The following is an 18,424-nucleotide window of genomic DNA, read 5'->3' on the forward strand; positions in this document are numbered from 1 at the left end:
AAGGTAAAAAGGAGCCACATGTCTCACATGGTCACCTGACCCTTTAAAGTGTATGCAAATATTGCATTCCAGTGAATTATCTGGAAACATGTCCAACATTCAGGGTACCAGAAAAAAAGTGCAGCACACAGTAGTAATATGTAATATGTCCTGTACTTTTAACGTTTCAAGGCCTCACAAATTCTGTGCACATGCCTGTGAACTTCAAATCAGAAAATATCCACAGTATTCATGAAACACACTTAAGTTCAAGATAATCAACTAATTATAAAAGACAGGATAAATTTGGGTGGAAAAGCCTAATCGTTTTCTTTATTATACCTCATATGAAAAATTAACGGTTAAACCAAAAACTGCAACTATTCTCAGATAGTTCTTTTATTTTAGGGGGATATATTTGGCACATCAGTGGCTGGTAGAAGAAATGCACTCTGACTCATTCGCTGAGGACTAAAGCTAGCATTAAATTGTGGACCAAATAGTATTTCATGTGTCAGAACTCTAATTTATATAAAAGTCCTTTTGTTTTATGTCCTCTTCTCAAAGGACAAACGGGTAAATAAAAAGTAAAATGTACAAAAAAAAAATTAAAATTTTAAAATCCTATGAAATGGCTAATAATTTTTTTTTTTTTTTTAAAGAAAAGTATTCAGCTCCAAAGGAATATACTTACGAAAACCCCTTCCTACATACAGTGTAACAGTGTAAGTGTGACCTAAGAAAACATCAAGCTGTCTGCCTGTTATAGGGATCGCTGCGCTGCTGAGCACTTCTCAACTAGCAGTTATTTCTACATTGTTCACTTCTAATTAAAAATGTCTGAAAATGGCAGATTTTGATTCTTAAATTGGTGCCGGAGCCCCGACGATAACAGCGTGACATACTAAATAAAAAACCCCACATATTTTGTGTTTGTTGTGTACAGATTGTATTTTGCTGGCACTCATTGTCCAGATTTGATAGGATGAACTTCAGAACACACACACACACGCACACACACACACACACACACACACAGGCAGCTCACAGCCTGATTCACAGTCTGAGTATCTGCTGAGCTCTGTTTTGTATCCAAAGCTGCACTCGGGCCCTTTTTTCTCTCTCTAGAGCTCCTCTGAGGAATTAGCTGACATCTGATCAGCCATAGAGATGCCAGGCACGCACATGGGACTTATATATGACTCTCATATGTATCCTGTTTAAGTTTATTAAATTGATACAGATCATTAGTCCTTGCAATTTATCTGCTTAAAATGGTGGTCTGTCCTTTGGCTCAGGTTTAACCTAATTAAGAATTAATTAATTTTTGCAGGTAAGCCGCATATTTTCTTCTTAAAGATTTATAAATGTGTGACCTGAAGGAGCAGAAGTGCGTGGTGTAATCAAATGATGGTTTGTAGGGACACATGACAGGTGTGACTGTGTGCGTTTGTCTTAATATTTGTATAATTGATGCCTGTTTCCTTTCCTTAGCCACCTGCTCCTCATCTTACCAGCTGCTGTGTCAAAATATTAATAATAATACAACAATAATCAACCTGCTTTGAGGCTAAATAAATCTGGCACAACACCCCCACCCACCCCACCCACAAATTTTCACTCATTCTTATTAAATGGCATTTAAATGTAACATATTACAGCCTCTGTGTTGGTTTGTCATGGGTTTGGCCCCAAATTCCCTTTCAGAGCACAGGATCAGATCCCAGTAATTCCAGTAATAAAGTCTGTTTGATCTTTAGTCACGATGAGTGTGTCACATCTAAAAATTGTAAATTCAGATGCTGCTTTTGACAAACTTTTGATGATCCTGTGCTCTGAAGTCAACCCAGAGTAATTAATTTCCTGCCCTCCCCCTCCTGTATTTACTCACAGGTTCACCTCTCTTAACAACACAGTGATCAATCATTCTTCTCTCTGTTTTTATTTTGTTTTATTTCAATTTTTCCCACCCGTTTTATTTTCTTTTTGTCCCCCTCCCCCCCCCCTTTAGATCGTATTGTCTCACTTGCCTATAGCTAAAAGGTAAGCCTGGTCACATGATTGACACGCCCAGTTCTGACTGGCTCTTACTACTGACGTTTCAGCCTAGCCTTCACACTCCTGTGATTTCTCCATCTCTCCGTTTCTTCTTCCTCCTGTGTTTTCGACTGTTTAACCAGGTCTGCATGTGTTAACAGCTGCCTTCACTTTAAAAGGAAGCCTCACTTTCAACTTGTGGTTTTATGGATCATTATCAGAGGCAGTAAGAGGGCAAGACACTTGATTTTATTCTTGAGTCTCAGACACAAAAATAAGTCCAGTTTTAATGTATTCTTTTTTAGGTTTCAACAAACATTTGAGGGATTTCAACTTCTTAAAAACAAAACCATCACCTGATTTAAATTTTAAAGTGTCTCTTACTCAGGTTGGTCTCTTCCTGGAAGTCCTTTTCTGTCCAAACAGCAGCTTTCTGGGGCTAAAACTAAAACTTTAAGCGGTTTCCAAAAGCTGCAGTCAGTCCCCGCAGACTCCCGTGCTAAAATGCACGCCTTTACAGCAGGAATGCGCTTGTTCACAGCCTGATGTCTACAAGTAATTTCCCACTTTATAGCAAATCTTGGAGTTAAAATTGGAAATTACCCCCACTAGTGACTGGATCTGTAAGCTGTTGGTACCTTTAATATAATTGTTAATGCATTAAAGTGAAAAATATAGGGGCCTGCTGTGTTATAGTTGAACTAACAGACCATCCAAGCAACCCAAGAAATGGGTTACATCCATCTTTTGCAACTAACACAGATTTCCTGAGACTTCTGAAAAGGAGGAGTCGCTGCAGACCCCCTGAACTGTGGTGTGAGCCCTTGTGAACCCAGTCAGCACACCGTTTTGTGCTTTTTATCCACACCATGTTCACCACATGCTATATTCGGTAGATTTAGCTCCCCGTAGCTTCTACATCTGAACTTCAGGTTAAAGATTTAACACAGGCAGCTGCAAGTGGTGAGAATGGGACTTCCACAGAGCGATCTACAAATTTTAAAAGTTTTGTCGCAAAGGTGAGTTTCACTCATCACAGGCACAAGAAGACAACCTTAGAGGGAAACATTTTGTCTTCCTCTTGAGATTTCTGACTCACTGGCTGTCGGGATGAAAATAAAATCTTGATTTATTAACGTACCCACTCTGCATCTTGATAAATGTTCCTCAAACATGACACGAACGTCATAGTAAATCGCTCTCCGAGGCTGGGTGAAAGTGAGACGTCCTTTTCTCCTGTCTGTCCACTCATTCCGTAACTTGGTCGTTCTGTTAACCTGCGATGTCACGCTCGCCTGGTGAAACTTGACCTCTAACCTTTTTGTATGCTCCTCTCGCTCTCTCTCTCTCTCTTCCCGGGTGTGATATGATGTAGCGCCGTAGTGCTGCTCACAAATATGCACTCTGACAGCCTGTTAAAAGTGGTAAACCAAGCATAGGTCTGCACATGTGCACAAAAGCTGTTTGAATGTTGGACTAACGCTGTTTTCTGTGTTTTCAATTGTGCACTTTCAATGTAACAGGGATGGAACAAATTAAGTGAATATGTTCTGTTGTACGTGTACTCATTATGTATGTGTACGTATTGTAAATGTGCTTGTGAAGTCTGTCAAATGTGTCTTTCTGCTCCTTTCTGTTACACGTGGCTTTTTCTTTTTTCTGTTTTTATTCAGTTTTCTTTTTCTTTTCTCTCCTGAACTGCTCCTCTTCCGATACCTTCTTTATTCCTTTGTCCTTCTCTCTTTCCTCCTTTATCCTCTCCTGACTTCCACTCATTAGAGGAGCATAGTGCAATGTATCTGATGGTCCCGAAACCACTAGACAGCTTTAACCAGCTCAGGGTTAAAGGGAAAGGTCTTAAGCAGAAGGTTCTTCATGCTAGCTGTGAATGGTATGCACTAGAGGTGGTGAATAAATTGTGAACTTTAAATTGCACTTTAAAATGCTTTAAATTACAGGACAGTCTGTGCAGTGAGCTACCAGAAGTTTCTCTGCAATTTTAAACATTTATTTTTTTGCATTTTTAGCCCAGAGGTCGTTCTGTTGAAACATTTCTTTATTATGTAGTAAACCTGAGACCTACTATTTAATTTGCACTTCTGTTTCTTGTATTAAGAAGTCTCAGGGACTAAATGTTTATCTAAACGTCTTTACACTGACACAAAGGTGAGTTTCACTCATCCAGCCCACTTAACATCAAAGTGAGCTGTATGTGAAATGAGTTTGACAGCCTTGCTTTAAACTGTATCATCCAAAGCTATCCTGATAGAGGTGGGACCTGTTCTATAAGAGGTTCAGCTGCAAAGCATGAAAAACTTTAAAATGTCTTTGTAGTCACTGGTAAAGGGTTAGTATGTCCTATCAGTGAGGCTTAGTCTAGCTCAGATTAACTTAATTTTGATTGGTTTACATAATTACTTTTCTGTTTCACATTAAGTATAGGTCATGCACATGTCTAGTGGTTTTGGGGAACCTTTAAATTAAGGAAATAGAGCTTGTATCAGGTTCCTGTCTCTAGCTGTGTGTCTGTGTGTCCGTTCTTCTGACTGTCCTGCCTCTGTGACTGTAGGAATCTGTGCAGTGTGGCTTCGTAGACCACCGTGGGCTGAAATATAATTTTATTGTTGTCCCTTCATCCTTTTTCTCCTTATTTACCTCCACCCCCATTCTCTCCTATCTAAACCCCCCTCACCTCACCCATCTTCCCCTCAAACCCCCCCTTCTCCTCTTCTTCCTCTTCAGGCTCCTGCCTAGAGATTCTTCGGGGAGAAAGTCCGGCTCTTGGGGAGGCCGGGAGCGACACGGCATCCCCCATGTCTCCTCGGACTAGCAAGAGCCGCATGTCCATGAAGCTGCGACGCTCCTCCGGATCAGCCAATAAGACCTGAGCTCCCCAAACTGCAGGACTCAGCCAGAACTCACACTTGATATCACATTAAGAAACAAAAAGCTTTCATATCAGCCAGTCAGAGGTATCAGGATCCTCAAAAACAAGCAGTTTTAAATTGGTCCGTTTACAAAGCACACAAAATTAGGTATGTAAGCAAATTAATATAAACTCTTGAGTAGGCGCTGATTCATCCCAGCATGTTGCATTTCTGGTTGGACCCTGGGCTTTAATGGGCACACGTGTTCTCTTGTACTAAATATATATATAAAAGTATCCTATGGGCAATACTGTTACTTTTATTTTGAAAAATACAGAGCAGCATCTGTGAGTATATCTGCAGCTTTGCTTGGAGAAAAAAAACACACACACACACACACAGACGAGTCAAACCAGTGTTGCAGCATGTTGAGTAGTAAAATTAGCAGTGCAGTATTAGTTCATAACAGCCTGTGCCATCTTAGAAAGTGCACATAATGCCAGTCGGTGTGAGCAGGACTGCAAAGAAGAAGAAAAGTGTCAGTGCACCGAGTGTTGCTGTAAGGAATCTGTATATTTGTACTATAGGAGGGGTGTGTGTGTGTGTGTGTGTGTGAGTGTGAAGGTAGAGGCGGGAGTGGAGGCTGTAAAGAAAGCGATAAAAGTCTATTTTTTTTGTTGTCAGCGCAGCGCAGACCTGAAATGATAAAGAGAGTTAGTTTCTCAAGCCAAAAAATAAGAATAAAAGTCTGAACTTCCTCTGATGATCATTAACAGGACAGACCGATGGAAGAGGAGGCACTTGCATACATCATTTTGTTTTCTTCTCATGCTGTAAAACAAGCACTGATATTAATATTAACATGTTGGGTTTTTCTTTTTCTTTTAATTGACGGTAAACTGAGTTTTGACCCGAACAGGAATGTTACTGTATTTTTAGTCACTCCTTCATCTGAGGCAAAGAACCACAGCTTTTTCTTTCTTTGTTCCCTCGAGTATATGTTGTATATCTATATGAGTATAAATATATATATATATATACATAGTAGATATATGAATATCTATAAGAATGTGTACAGTGTAAGGAAGCTTGTTGTGCGTGTGTAAATACGGTTATAGCTGCCAAAGCCAAACTGTGGTTGAAATCCAAACCGCAGACTTGCTACAAAAACAAAACAAAAAGTAGGTTAGCGCTACAAGATTTCAAGCTTTCATAACCAGCTTGCTCTTCATCGTCCAGGAATTTAAATTCATTCTACGTTGTTCTTCCCGTGATGGAGCTTGTAAATCTGTATGGAGGGAGTCATCATTCTCATGAATTACTGTAAAAGGCTGGTGGGGGGGGGGGGACTGGTATTTAAAACACACTCTTCAGCGTGTTGGGACCTGGGTCCACAAAAGTCCACTAAGAGTTGGTTTAGCGCTTCATTTTCAGTGTTTTTTAGGCAGTTTTCAGGGTTGGGAAAAAAAAAATAAAAAAAATGAGAGAACCACAGCCAAAGAAGGGGGGAAAAAAAAGAGGTGTCATTGAAGGAGGGGGCAGTCGCAACACTACCACTTTTTTTTTTTTTAATGAATTTAACATTTTCAGTTTAGTTCTTTCTGTGAGTTTAGAGGAAAAAGGGTTAAACAAACGCTCTTCCTGTGACTTACTGTTGAAAGTTTTGTTACTGTTTGTTTCAGCCATATACTCTATATATTAAAGGGATTGTGTAAGAATTTTCTTTTTATTTCAAACTTAATATTTAAAAAGGAGGAGATCAAATTCATGTGCGGTTACTTGAAGTCAGCTGAGGTTTGAGTCTTCCCTTTAAATTATTTACTCTTGTTACTTTTGTCACTGAGGTCAAAGCACCATTGAATGGTTGAGAGGCCCCACTGCACCCTGATCTCTACATGCTGTGTATGTATACTAGAGGTCACCAAGCCTGCTCAGTTCACACCCCAAACTCCGTCCCAGCACCGAAACCACACGACGGCACCATGTTTACGCTCCCCAGTGGATTAGAGTTCAGATGCTGCTTTAAAGATCCACGGGTTGTACATACTGTTCTTTTGTCCCCTTCAACTACAGTTTCCACCCAAAGAGCATGAATAAGTCATATCGGCGTCACTCTTCATCTGAAGAGGAGAAACAGTGTAAACCCCCCACCTGATGGATACTACTGATTACACACTGCATGACACCAGTTCAGTACCAGCTGCATGCTTTGACTGCGCACGCACTCCACAAACTGTCAACTGTGTGAACATGTGTTAACGCCGGACACACGGCAAGCGTGTGGATGTGCCACGATGGAGTTTGACAATAAAACAATTCGTACCAGTAACCGCCGGAGTTGTGTGGTTAATCAGCTTCAAAACAATAACAGCGGCAGGCTGACAGCGCAGTGTTGATTGGACTCTACTCACATTTATTCACAATTGTGTCATTAGTTTCACATTCAGCCATATCAAAATAGGACTGTACAGGCTTCATAGAACCACACGTTACATTTTTAGCATCATAAAGGCATTTAGCAAATATCTCAACATGAATAATCAAAGACAAAAGACCTTTTTTAATAGCAGTATAACATTAACTTTCATTTCTGTATGAAAATATTTTATAGCTGAGAAATTAACGAGCATGTTTATTATAAAAGGCATATTACGGTCTGATTGTTTTCTCTTTATTCTTATTCATTGATCTCTGTACATTTGTGGTTTGAAAATTTAGTTTTTTAGGATGAGAAGGAGGAAGATCACCCATTATAGTTACACTCCTAAGCTTCAGTGAACATAACAAATGCCAAGTTCAAAATGATTGGCTGTTGGGCTCGTTTTACTCACTCTGATGGTGGCATTAATGAGTTTTAGTGCCAGGTTATTTGCAAGAGAAGCTGAACTGTAAGTAATAAGAAGAAATAATTTAATCGGTTAACATTATTCTGGATTATTTGTTTTGTCCGGTAACTTAAAATATCCCCTTTTCCATTTAAGGAAGAGCGAGCTAGGATGGTTGTGTGGAAGCCTGTTTCCAGGCAGGGTTTCAGCACCTTGGACAGTTACAGGTAATCTTCAGCATCTTCTTTTACTCCCTCAGGGTGTAGCATATAGTCCAAATATACTACAGCAGAACTATAAATGTGTTATTTAAGCACCCAGAGATTAAACAATCAGAGGTTTGTGGTAGATTTGTAGCTTTGTGGGAGAAAAAAAAGGCATTTTGAGATGTTATTTTATCAGATTTTAGTATCTACGTGCAGTTTTTGTGTCCAGGTGACCATTAAAATTAATTCAATATTTTAAAATAAGTGCCCGGAGGTGTTACCAAGATGGCTACCGAGTGGCAAGACTTGCTTCTGAAAGGACTTCTTGATAAATAAACTTTTTCCCCCCTTTTCCAAACTACAGTTTTGCGCGCGACTCACGGCCGCACGGTCATCTGCAGCAGCATCACCTGCCGGTTCTCGGTGGGGTGAGACTTGTTGATGTGTCTCGTGAGTCCCGGGGAGCTGAAGAAAGTGGAGGGGCAGTGTTTGCACGTGAAGATCTGTTGCTGCTCCTGCTGCTGCTGGTGGTCGCACTCCCCGCCACCGCTCTCCTCTCTGTGCGCGTGGAAAACGTCCCCTCTGCGTCCTCCTCCTCCCAGTGTCTCCGCTATCAGCTCGTCCCTCATCGCGTGCCACAGCCGGTGCTTGTCCCTGATTTCGACCGACGGGAAGCGCGCGCCGCACAGGTGACAAAGGCACACCTGGCTCTGTCCGGAACTGGGCTCGCGCGCTTGGCCATAAGATGCAGCGGGCGGAGACCCTCGCGATGTCATCTCGTGCGCGGCCAGGTGTTTCTTCAGGTAAGCCTGCCGCCGGAACTTCTTCCCGCAATACCGGCACTCGTACACCTCCTCCTCCGGTAACGACTGAACGAACGGCAGAGGCGGAAGCTGCTGCTGGGGCAGGTCCGCGCGCTCCTCTGGGTTCAGCACGAGGAGGCTGGACGGCGGGCTGTCCGCGGCTCTCACCTGCGGCTGCAGGTCCAGGCAGTTCTCGGCTGGGTTCCGGTAACGCGGAGAGGAGTCGTAGCGGGGAGGCGCGAGGCCGTCGCCGTCCGGGCTGTCCCGGGACCGCGCGTGGAGCAGCAGCAGAGACTGCTCGCGCCTCATGCGGGAGCTGTCCAGCGCCGCGTGGTGCTGATTGGTGTTCACGCGCAGCAGCTCGTTCTCCTTGCCCTCCAACTCCACCGGCGGCCTCTCGTGCTGAGCGAGCCCTCGTGCCTCTTTGAGCGAAAGGTTCTTGTTGGGGGTCGGGGTCTCACTTGCCGGGCTGCTCACCGGGCGCGGCTTGTGCCAGCGGCGGTGAGAGGCCAAGTTGGCCGGGCAGCTGAAGACCTTGTCGCACTCGGGGCACCGGTACTCCACACGCACTATGCGGGAGCACTTGTGCTGCGCAAGGGAGAAGGGGTCGGGGTACTCCTCTTTGCACAGCTGGCAGATGAACTCCCCCAGCGGCTGATTCCCGCCGGGGCCGGACGACTTCTCTCGGTGCCTCCGCAGCTCAGGGCTCTCCTTCTTGATGCGCAGACCCAGAACCGGGGAGGTCGTGACCTCATCCTCGAAGTTCAGCTTCCGGTTGATTTTGGGTTTTTTCGTGGGGTTGCTGACCGCAGACTGTTTGCTGTGTCTGCTGCTGCTCGGCTCGAGGAACGAGCGTTTCCTCGCCGCCTCCTGGTTCATCACGGTGAGATGCGGGAACAGGTGCACGTGGGGCGGGTCATACTTGTCACCGTGACCGTAGGACGGCGTGTGGTGGCGGCTGCTGCTCGCGAGGATCCTCTCGATGGAGGCGGACACCGAGGTCGGCGTGGAGCTGACCAGGAACGGCAGATCCGGCAGGTCCGGTACTGGGGAGGACGGCAGACACCGGCCCGTGAACAGCAGCTGTTTTTCTCCTTCCTCGCGCTGCTCAAGAAGTCTCGTGCCGACCGGTTTAACGGGGCTGCAGGAGTCGGTGAGTGGCGGAGGCGGCGGCGGGAAGAAGCACGAGAAGTCACCGTCGGGGCTCAAAGCGTCCAACTCGCTCTCAGGTAACTGCGCGCGCCGGTCCGCCTCCGCCTCCAGAGCGGACTCCACGTGCGGGCTCCAAGCCTCCCTGACACCAGCGGAGTCCTCGCGGGACACTGGGAACTCTCCGTCCTGCCGCTGAAACGGGAAAACACTGAGCACGTGGCTCTCTGCTCCGGTCGCTTCACAGCTGTATCCCCTGCCGCCGCCGCTCCGGTCACCCTCCGGTTTGTTGTTGTTGCTCCGTGACCGGTATGCCGAGCCTCGCCGGTGTCTCTTCACCAAGAATCCTCGAGGCATTGTGGCGATGACAGCGCGTGGCACAAGGACAGCGGAAAGGACAACAACTGTTGTCTCGAGCCCACTTTCAAGTAGAGCTTTGAAGTGGCGGAAAGAGAGAGAGGGGGAGAGGGGGGCGCACGCAGGTATGATGAGTGAACGGGAGAGAGAGAGAGGGAGGGAAAGAGAGCAGCCTATCCGGGTTAACATTTTTTTTCCATCCAGCCTCACGGACACCGATAGCTTTGACTGAATGCTGAAATTCAACATTAGACTAAAAATTATAAAAGCACAGCGAGGAAAACAATAGTGTCAGGCAGGGGCGTGTCCAGGTGGAGGTGGCACAGGGTGGCACCTGCCCCGTGAGGCATGATTTTAAGTACTTGAAATATTTTTTATGCTAAAATTTCTGTATCCTACTATAACTTAACTAGAGTCTAAATATGGTTAAATGCTAAAGTGTGTTTAACCTTCAGGTGTTGAATATATTTATCTGCGCTGTTTAATCATATAAATGTTTCCTGCCACAAAATTTCCAGTAAAACGGTTTTGATTACTGATTTAAATTGTAGTAATTTTATTAAACAGCAGTAAACCAAATTACTCTAAACTGAAAGCTCTAATTGAATCTTATTGTTTTGCTTCGATAAACACTCACAAAATAATAAACAAATCCATCCACAATTAAAACAATCATTGGCTGCAGCTCCGTAGAAAGCAATCTCCTTATTAGTTTTTTATCCTTTTTTGTTTTAAAATATTGGCTTTGATTTTTATTGTAATTCCTCTGTAACTGTTTCATAATTAGGTATCAGTAATTGGGATATTTTGAGTGGTTCTGCACAAATATTTGAAGTATTACTTGTCTTTAAACAAGATGTTTACTCAGATTTTATTCAGACTTCTGTTTCAAAGTAAAAACAGCCCAACCATGATGACTTCACTCTAAGTAGTTATTGATTAAAACATTACGACATCACCACTTCATCTATAATTTGGTACTGATGATACTGTAATAAATAATTAATATAAACCTACCTTCAGTTGTATTTATTTTTTGCAGTATCAATTGTGTTTTTAACTCTTTGCATAAAAAACATAGATAATGATAAAAGAATGTTTTATAGGTAACAGAACAGGTATGATAAACAGTACATAATACTGCAAAATATGTGCTCAGTGTTTCCTGTGCCATTTTTTTCTGCACTGCATTTATTTATGATCAGATACTGTGCCACAACTGGTGCCACAACGTTAAAAGATCCCTGGAATGCCTCCTGCATAATGAGAAAACCTATAACTTCTGAAAAGGCTGTCCTTGGAGTGAGGTAGGTCACTAGCAAGACCTTTTTTAAGTACAAGAAAAGTGTCTGGAATACCTCAGGGGATAAATTTGTCTTCTTAAAAGGTAACTTAGTCAGGAAGATCAGGAGATCCCTAAAGTCAGAGTAGCGGGAGCCAAACTTCACCTTTTAAAGTCAGTGCCCACATTAGCAGATAAGGGCTGTATCCCCGATTAAGATTAAATAGGATTTACTTTACTGCTTTCCTGCTTTTCAGACTTTTCACACTTGTAATGACAGTACAATTTTTTTTAAATATAATTAAATGTCCTAATGTTCATTTCCTCTCTTCCTTTTGCAGGCTGACTTGAATAAATAACATAGCCAGAGGCAATTTTTGCCAATTTCCCATTTCCGCTTCAACATCCCTTCACCTCACAGCACTGACTTTCAGCCAGCAATGATCTGTGTCGTCTTCATTTCTATTTCTCTTCTTGCCATCCAAAAATCAGAAACTAACCCAATATGATCTCCCTTTCTATGAATGAAAGCTCACATTCTACAGTACTGTGTGTAATTTCTTTAAGCAGTCTTCAAGAATAGTTCTCTAGATTTCTCTATGGAGTTTTATGAAGCACACACTGCACAAAATACCAAGTTAAACCAAGTCAGTGCTAAGTGGCTTAACAAGCAACAAAACATTCATCTGAAAATGGTCATGCATTAGGACTGGACTGAAAGTGAGTGAAAAAGAAACCCAGAAACCCTGGAGAACTTTTGCTCAAGACCATTTAAGAATAAATCTGCAAGCCTGGCTCTTTAGACGCAAAACACAAAGAAATGAGGAGTGACTCAAGACTTTTGCACAGTACTGTACTACTCTAGGGTCTAATTTTTAGTACGCCAGAACATTTACTAGTTCCTAATGATACCTGATATATTAATATACAAATTATTATTAATATTACTATTTAATTATTAATATTAAATTATTTCCTCAAAACTTTGCACTGTATTAAGAACTTCCAAACTCTTTCCAGAGAGATAGAAATTAGTGTCATCAGCAAACAAGGTTCAGGGCTCATGTTTCCACCAATTGGTTCATTAACTCTCGAACTCTTAAGTAGTGTTTTATTACAGTCGGTGTTTTCACATTAAAATGCCATAAAATTCCTTCACCATAGTTTAAATCTAAAGAAAAATTATGTTTTGGCTGCTTCTGTTCACAGTTTGTTTGTTTTATAACTAAATTAAGAAGAAGCTGAAATAAAAGCTGTCTGTCTGCTGATAAACTGCTAGATCTTTAAATCTGGTAGATTTCTTGTAAACTTTACTCCATGGAGTCTAAAGAGGGGCAGAGCATTTACTCCACTACATTTCTATGAAAGTTTTAGTTAAAATTTTTTTAGATTCAGATTTATAATATAAAATCTAAGATATATTATATGAATCTAATGGTATATAAAGTAATTAAACTGGCTTTTTTTTTTGTGGCCCTGAAAAATCAGATGTACTGGAACAATATTTTAATAAATAAAATACATTTTAAAGATTTTTTATTTTTTATTTTACATACAATATACATACAGAGCCCAACATTGAACCTTGTGGAACCCCAAAAACATCCTTCAGGAGGTTGGATTTACGATTATTTATTTGTACATATTGCTATCCATGGTCAGTGTAACTATTTAGTGTGATAACTCTCTAATGTTGTCTTTCTCTATGTTTTCCATTAATGATCTGTGATCTATAATGTGAAATGCTTTTTAAAAAGTGGACAATCATCCCACAGTGTACAATAAATTAGGAGTTCTCAGTGTTCCCTGGAGGTTATGAGTTAAAAAAAAAAAAAACTTTAAAGAATAATTTAAGGGGGAGTTTTTGGTGAAACCGTTAAAGGAACTTGAAGATTATTATTTAAACTTTTAGAAGACCCTCAGGGAGCCTTTACAGAACATTTCCTGAAGCTTTAGCGAGATACTAAATATTTGGTACAATATGAAACTCGAGCTTTTGTAAAATCTTTGAGGAAGTGATTTTCTGAATGCGCTCAGAACTTAAAGACCACAACTTGTGGCGTAATTTCCCAACATTTATCTCACATTTCTTCTGAATTTAGAGTAAATTTCAATACATAAAACACTTCCAGGTTCCAAATAATTCTTAAAATACATCGAAAGTAGAACAAAGGGAATGAAAATTTATAGTTTTAGATGATGGGAAGAAGCAAATTATTCAAATTCTTATATATATATATATATATATATGGTTCATTAATAGTTGAATATGTTGCCTTGCCTATGGGGGTTTTAGAGAAACCTCTATACAACAACAACAAGTGATATTAATAATGTAATTTTTATCAGACTATTTACTGAACTATCTGCTTCAAAATCTTATGTGCAAAAAATAATCTGCTTTGAGTTTGTTTGGAATGAGAGAGATAAAGTAATAAGTGAAGACGGGATGAACAAACATAAAACATGAATAATTTGTTCTTTTGCATGTAAATCAACTCTTTGTTTTCAGTTATTTACTTTTACTGACATTCTTTGGTTGATGTCATTTTTTAAAAACTGTAAAATATTTAAAATACAATCAACCAGATATGAAACGTTTGTGTAATGCTGCGACACCCATGGAAAAGTGAACTTAGTAGCCTCTTTATTAGTGATGTCAGTTTTCACCTTTAACCAGTGAACACGCACAGGAGGCATTTTGAGGAGAACAACCCGATCAGGTTCGTGCATATGCGCTGGAGTGGGTGTAATTAGAAATTGCCTCCCTGCTGGGGCCCTCAGTTACAGATCATATCTTTTTTAAGACTACTAATGATCTTTCAGTGTGGCTGAAGTGTCTGATTATCCGTGTCTCTGTTGTTGTCATGGTGGGAATACCTCAGGCACGACTTTCCCTCTGTGTGCACGTGCTCGTGCACGTTTGCGTGGCGTTATCTCCTCAGCAGAACAGAAAGAGAGTAAGAGATTGTGATCTAATATGTGTGTCGACGATTCACACTCACCCTCCCCCACAAGAAACTGCTGTGGCTGATAAGAGATCGAAGGGAGATTCATCCATCTATCCGTCCACCCATCCATCCATCCTCTACTCCCCCCCATGGGCTGAGGCCCCTCTGAGTGGGCCAGGCGCTCCACAGCTCGGCCAGAGGGGCTCCGGCCAGCCGGCGTCGCTGCCTGGAAATCAATCAAAGTGGATGAGCGTGGGAACGAGCTCATGGACCGGGCTGGTGGCCGGACGAGGACCCCCTGGGGAATACAGCTGAGAACAGAGATGAGCTGGGAGGGAACAGTCCTACACTAAAAACTAATTAGAAACAGCGCTTCTAGTTTCTTCAGTTTGGCTGTTTCTCCACTGTAACTGTCAGCTGCTCCCCTGAGGAAACCTTGACCCCTGATCATCCTGACTGAGACCTATGCTTGATTTTTTAAAGTCATTATGATCACTACAACCATATTTTATAATAGAAAAAAATAAATACAAATGATAATGATGTATAGAGAGCCCATACTGGGTGTTTTGTTGTTATTTTTACTGTTTTGGGAAACCAAGTAAGGAAATAAATAGCCATTTTACTATAAAACTGAACCAGTTCCTTTTTATGCACAAAAGTGATCAATATATTTAGTTCAGTTCAGTTCAGTTCATTTTTATTTCAAACATGTGCCTTCACAATCCTTTCCAAATATCATTTCATTATTTGTTTGAAAAGGAGTAGGCAGAAGTAATTACTTATTTGTCCCTACCCCCTCAAGTTTTACCTCTCATTCTTTTAATTTTCTTTTAGTCTTAAATTAAACAAACAACATATGAAACAAAAGTACAGCAAAACAAAACAAAACATACATAAATCAAAAAAAAAGAAATTAGCAAGCCCCACCACAGTATAGTTTCTTTTATATGAAAAATACAGAATGTGTATATTTGCATATTCATAAGTTATGGAAAAACAAACAAACCAAAAAAAAACAACAACCAAGAACCACAACACCATTACCAGCAACATTAACGTCCTGGGTTAACCCCGTTTTCTTCATTCTTATACTTATTTAAAATTTGTTTTTTATATCTTACTTTAAACTGGCTTACGTTTTTACTTTCTTTTATTTCTTCTGTTAGACTGTTCCATAATTTAACTCCTGCAATTGAGAGAGACATAGTTCTTAAAGTTGTTCTAGCACTTTGTATTTTTAAATTCCATTTCCCTCTTAAGTTATACCCACCTTCTCTTTCTATGAACAATTTACAGATTTCTTTTGGAAGCAATTTATTTCTTACTTTATACATTATTTGCGCTGTTTTAAACTCCACCAAGTCTTTGAATTTAATAGCTTGCATTTTGACAAAGAGTGCATTTGTATGGTCCCTGTACCCACATTATTTATTAATCTAATGGCCCTTTTCTGTATTATAGTTATTGTTTGTGTATTACCTTTGTATGTGTTTCCCCAAACCTCTACACAGTAGCTCATATATGGCAGTAGTAAAGCACAGTATAATATGTGCAGTGCTTTCTGATCCAACATAGGCTTTGCTTTCCCCAGGACCGCAATGCCCCGTGCCATTTTCCCCCGAACATAAGTAATGTGTGGCTTCCAGCAGAGCTTGTGGTCAATGATCACACCAAGAAATTTTATTTCATTTACTCTTTCTAAATATACATTGTCAACACATATTTCTATTTTGATGTTTTCTTTTGTTTTCCAAACAACATAAATTTGGTTTTATCTAGATTCAATGATAATTTATTTATATCAAACCACTTCTTTAATATTGTTAATTCCTGTGTGATCATCTCCAAAACCTGTGGCAATTCCACCCTGAACACAGTATATTTGTGTCATCAGCAAATATTACAAACTTTAAAATCTCCGATACTCTGCAAATATCATTTAAGTACATAATAAACATTTTTGGACCCAATACTGAACCTTGAGGTACTCCACAAGCTATATCCATCAGATTAGATTTATATTCATTTATTTGTACATATTGTTGCCTATTCCCTACATAGCTTTTAAACCATTCCAAAACCACTCCCCTAAACCCATACTTTTCCAGTTTTTTTAATAAAATTTCATGATTAACAGTATCAAACGCCTTCTTTAAATCTAAGAAAATGCCGAGTGCATTCATTTAAGATGAATATAATATTTTGAAGCATCCTTTATGAAAAACTAGATCAAAATTATCAGTTTTATTTTATATTTCTTAGGATATTTTATCCTGAATATCACCGTCCTAACTTAATAAAATCGTTATTTAATTGTGTATGAAGGTATTATTTTTTTTAGCCTTAAAAAAAACCTTTTTAAACATATATTTACATGTAGTTCACATTGCTGGATTTTCCCACTATGGTGAGGCTTGCATGATATAAATTTTATTTCCTGATCAGCTGGTGAACATTGAACTGTGATTTTTTTCCCCCCTTTCCTTTTCCTTTTGAGGAAAAAAAAGGGGGGAATCGAATCACATGAAGAAAGCTAAGAGTGAGTTCTGCCACGAGGATAAAATCAGTAAAGGCCGGTGTAAAGATTTAAAAACGGGATAAGTGCTCTCAGTCAATCTCCTGTAAAAATATAGATCCTCAGCAGTCTGAGGACGCTGCTGGCTGAAGGCTGTGTTTGTGTATGTGTGTGTGTGTGTGTGCGCACATGTTTTTGTGTGTGTGTCTTTATTTTGCATCGCATCAGTGGGCAGTGAGGTGGATAATCCTCCAGACTGCTGAAAATGACTCTATTGATCTGTGCTTCTCAGTCACAATCCCTTTAAGCACTGTCGTATTATACGGCTGATCCGTCTGTCTGTCTGTGTTTACATGGAGTTTACATCTTAACTGATGGGAACTGAGCATGTGCACAACCCAGTGCACATTTCCTAACTCATCATGAGTTTGCTGGTTTCCAGTTTCGGGAAACCAGCTCTACAAAAATCTAATTTTGAGATGAAACTGAGAGGCTCTCTTGCGTTTGTGTGGCTCCTAGCTAGAACCAGCTGTATCACAATGGAAGAAAAAAGGGTTTGGTTTTATTTTTTTACACATACAATAAATCACTATTAGATGACACTGCACAACTGGTTGCAGCCAGGATTATTGTAAGATTAAAGGCTAAATTAAGCCATATGACAGTGACTTGCACACTAATACTGAGACAAATAGTGTTTCATTAAAAAAAAAAGGTTAAAAAATGCAATACAGAAGAGACAGCAACAGGTTTCTGTGCTTTTTACAGTTTTAAAGTAAAACCTTTTAAAAATAATTTCCCTCTCTATCTCAGACACAGATCCATCAGTTATTGGTAAGCTTCTTAAAAAACAGTTTTATTTGTGCCTTACAGATCAGAAAGAAACTATGTAAACCTATAATCATATAATACAGTATTAAAAAGACATCAGGAGCACAAGTACAGTTTAGATGCTGGAGAGAGGTTGTTTTCATTGTCTTGTTGTTGGTCAGTTTAATTAAATCAAATCAGTAAATGATGAGAAATAAACACCAAAATCATGCTGACTGCTCTCTATAGAAGCTATTCAGTCTCATACTGAGGATGACTGTGGACGTCTCAGTAAAGTGGTCATCTATCGCCATCTAGTGGTCCAATCTTGCAGATGCACAAACTTATTTCACAAGTGTTTGGAGCGCTTTGTGCCTCCTCTGCTTGGATCTGCATGGATACTTCTGGATTAGATCAGGATTTTTTTTTAATTTTTTGGTTTGTTGTTTTTTCTTTGGGCAAAATTTGGACACATAAATATGAATATGTCAGGGTTAGGGTTAAGGAACAAAGGCTGTGAGATATTGTCTTATGACTCCTAAGAAAATATCAAAAACTAACCCAGATATCCTTCTGGACTCACTTCCTGCAGGGAATTCTCCGTTTTGAGGTTTGTGGTCTCACACTGCTCTTGTAAAGC

General features: G+C 40.4%; 2 protein-coding genes across 5 annotated transcripts in view; one reads left to right on the forward strand and one right to left on the reverse strand.

Moving 5' to 3' along the window:
• The window catches only part of ralgapa1 (Ral GTPase activating protein catalytic subunit alpha 1), a 78,752-nt gene extending 72,151 nt beyond the window's left edge, over positions 1 to 6,601 (forward strand). For 3 of the 4 annotated variants that reach the window (XM_039603566.1, XM_039603567.1, XM_031746126.2), the window contains exon 45: positions 4,759 to 6,601. In XM_039603566.1, coding sequence (XP_039459500.1) covers positions 4,759 to 4,904 — 146 coding nt within the window. In that variant the 3' untranslated portion in view covers positions 4,905 to 6,601. Of the gene's footprint in view, positions 1 to 1,990; positions 2,023 to 4,758 lie in introns of all 4 variants that reach the window. The other variant, XM_039603568.1, reaches the window with a different exon arrangement.
• A 733-nt stretch (positions 6,602 to 7,334) lies between these two features.
• On the reverse strand, positions 7,335 to 10,954 carry LOC116325309 (insulinoma-associated protein 2). The gene has a single exon (XM_039603569.1). The coding sequence runs from the start codon at positions 10,470 to 10,472 to the stop codon at positions 8,292 to 8,294; it is 2,181 nt and encodes a 726-aa protein (XP_039459503.1). The 5' UTR covers positions 10,473 to 10,954; the 3' UTR covers positions 7,335 to 8,291.
• Positions 10,955 to 18,424: the final 7,470 nt, after the last annotated feature.

The sequence above is a fragment of the Oreochromis aureus genome, linkage group 19, assembly GCF_013358895.1.
Source record: "Oreochromis aureus strain Israel breed Guangdong linkage group 19, ZZ_aureus, whole genome shotgun sequence".
Taxonomy (NCBI): domain Eukaryota; kingdom Metazoa; phylum Chordata; class Actinopteri; order Cichliformes; family Cichlidae; genus Oreochromis; species Oreochromis aureus.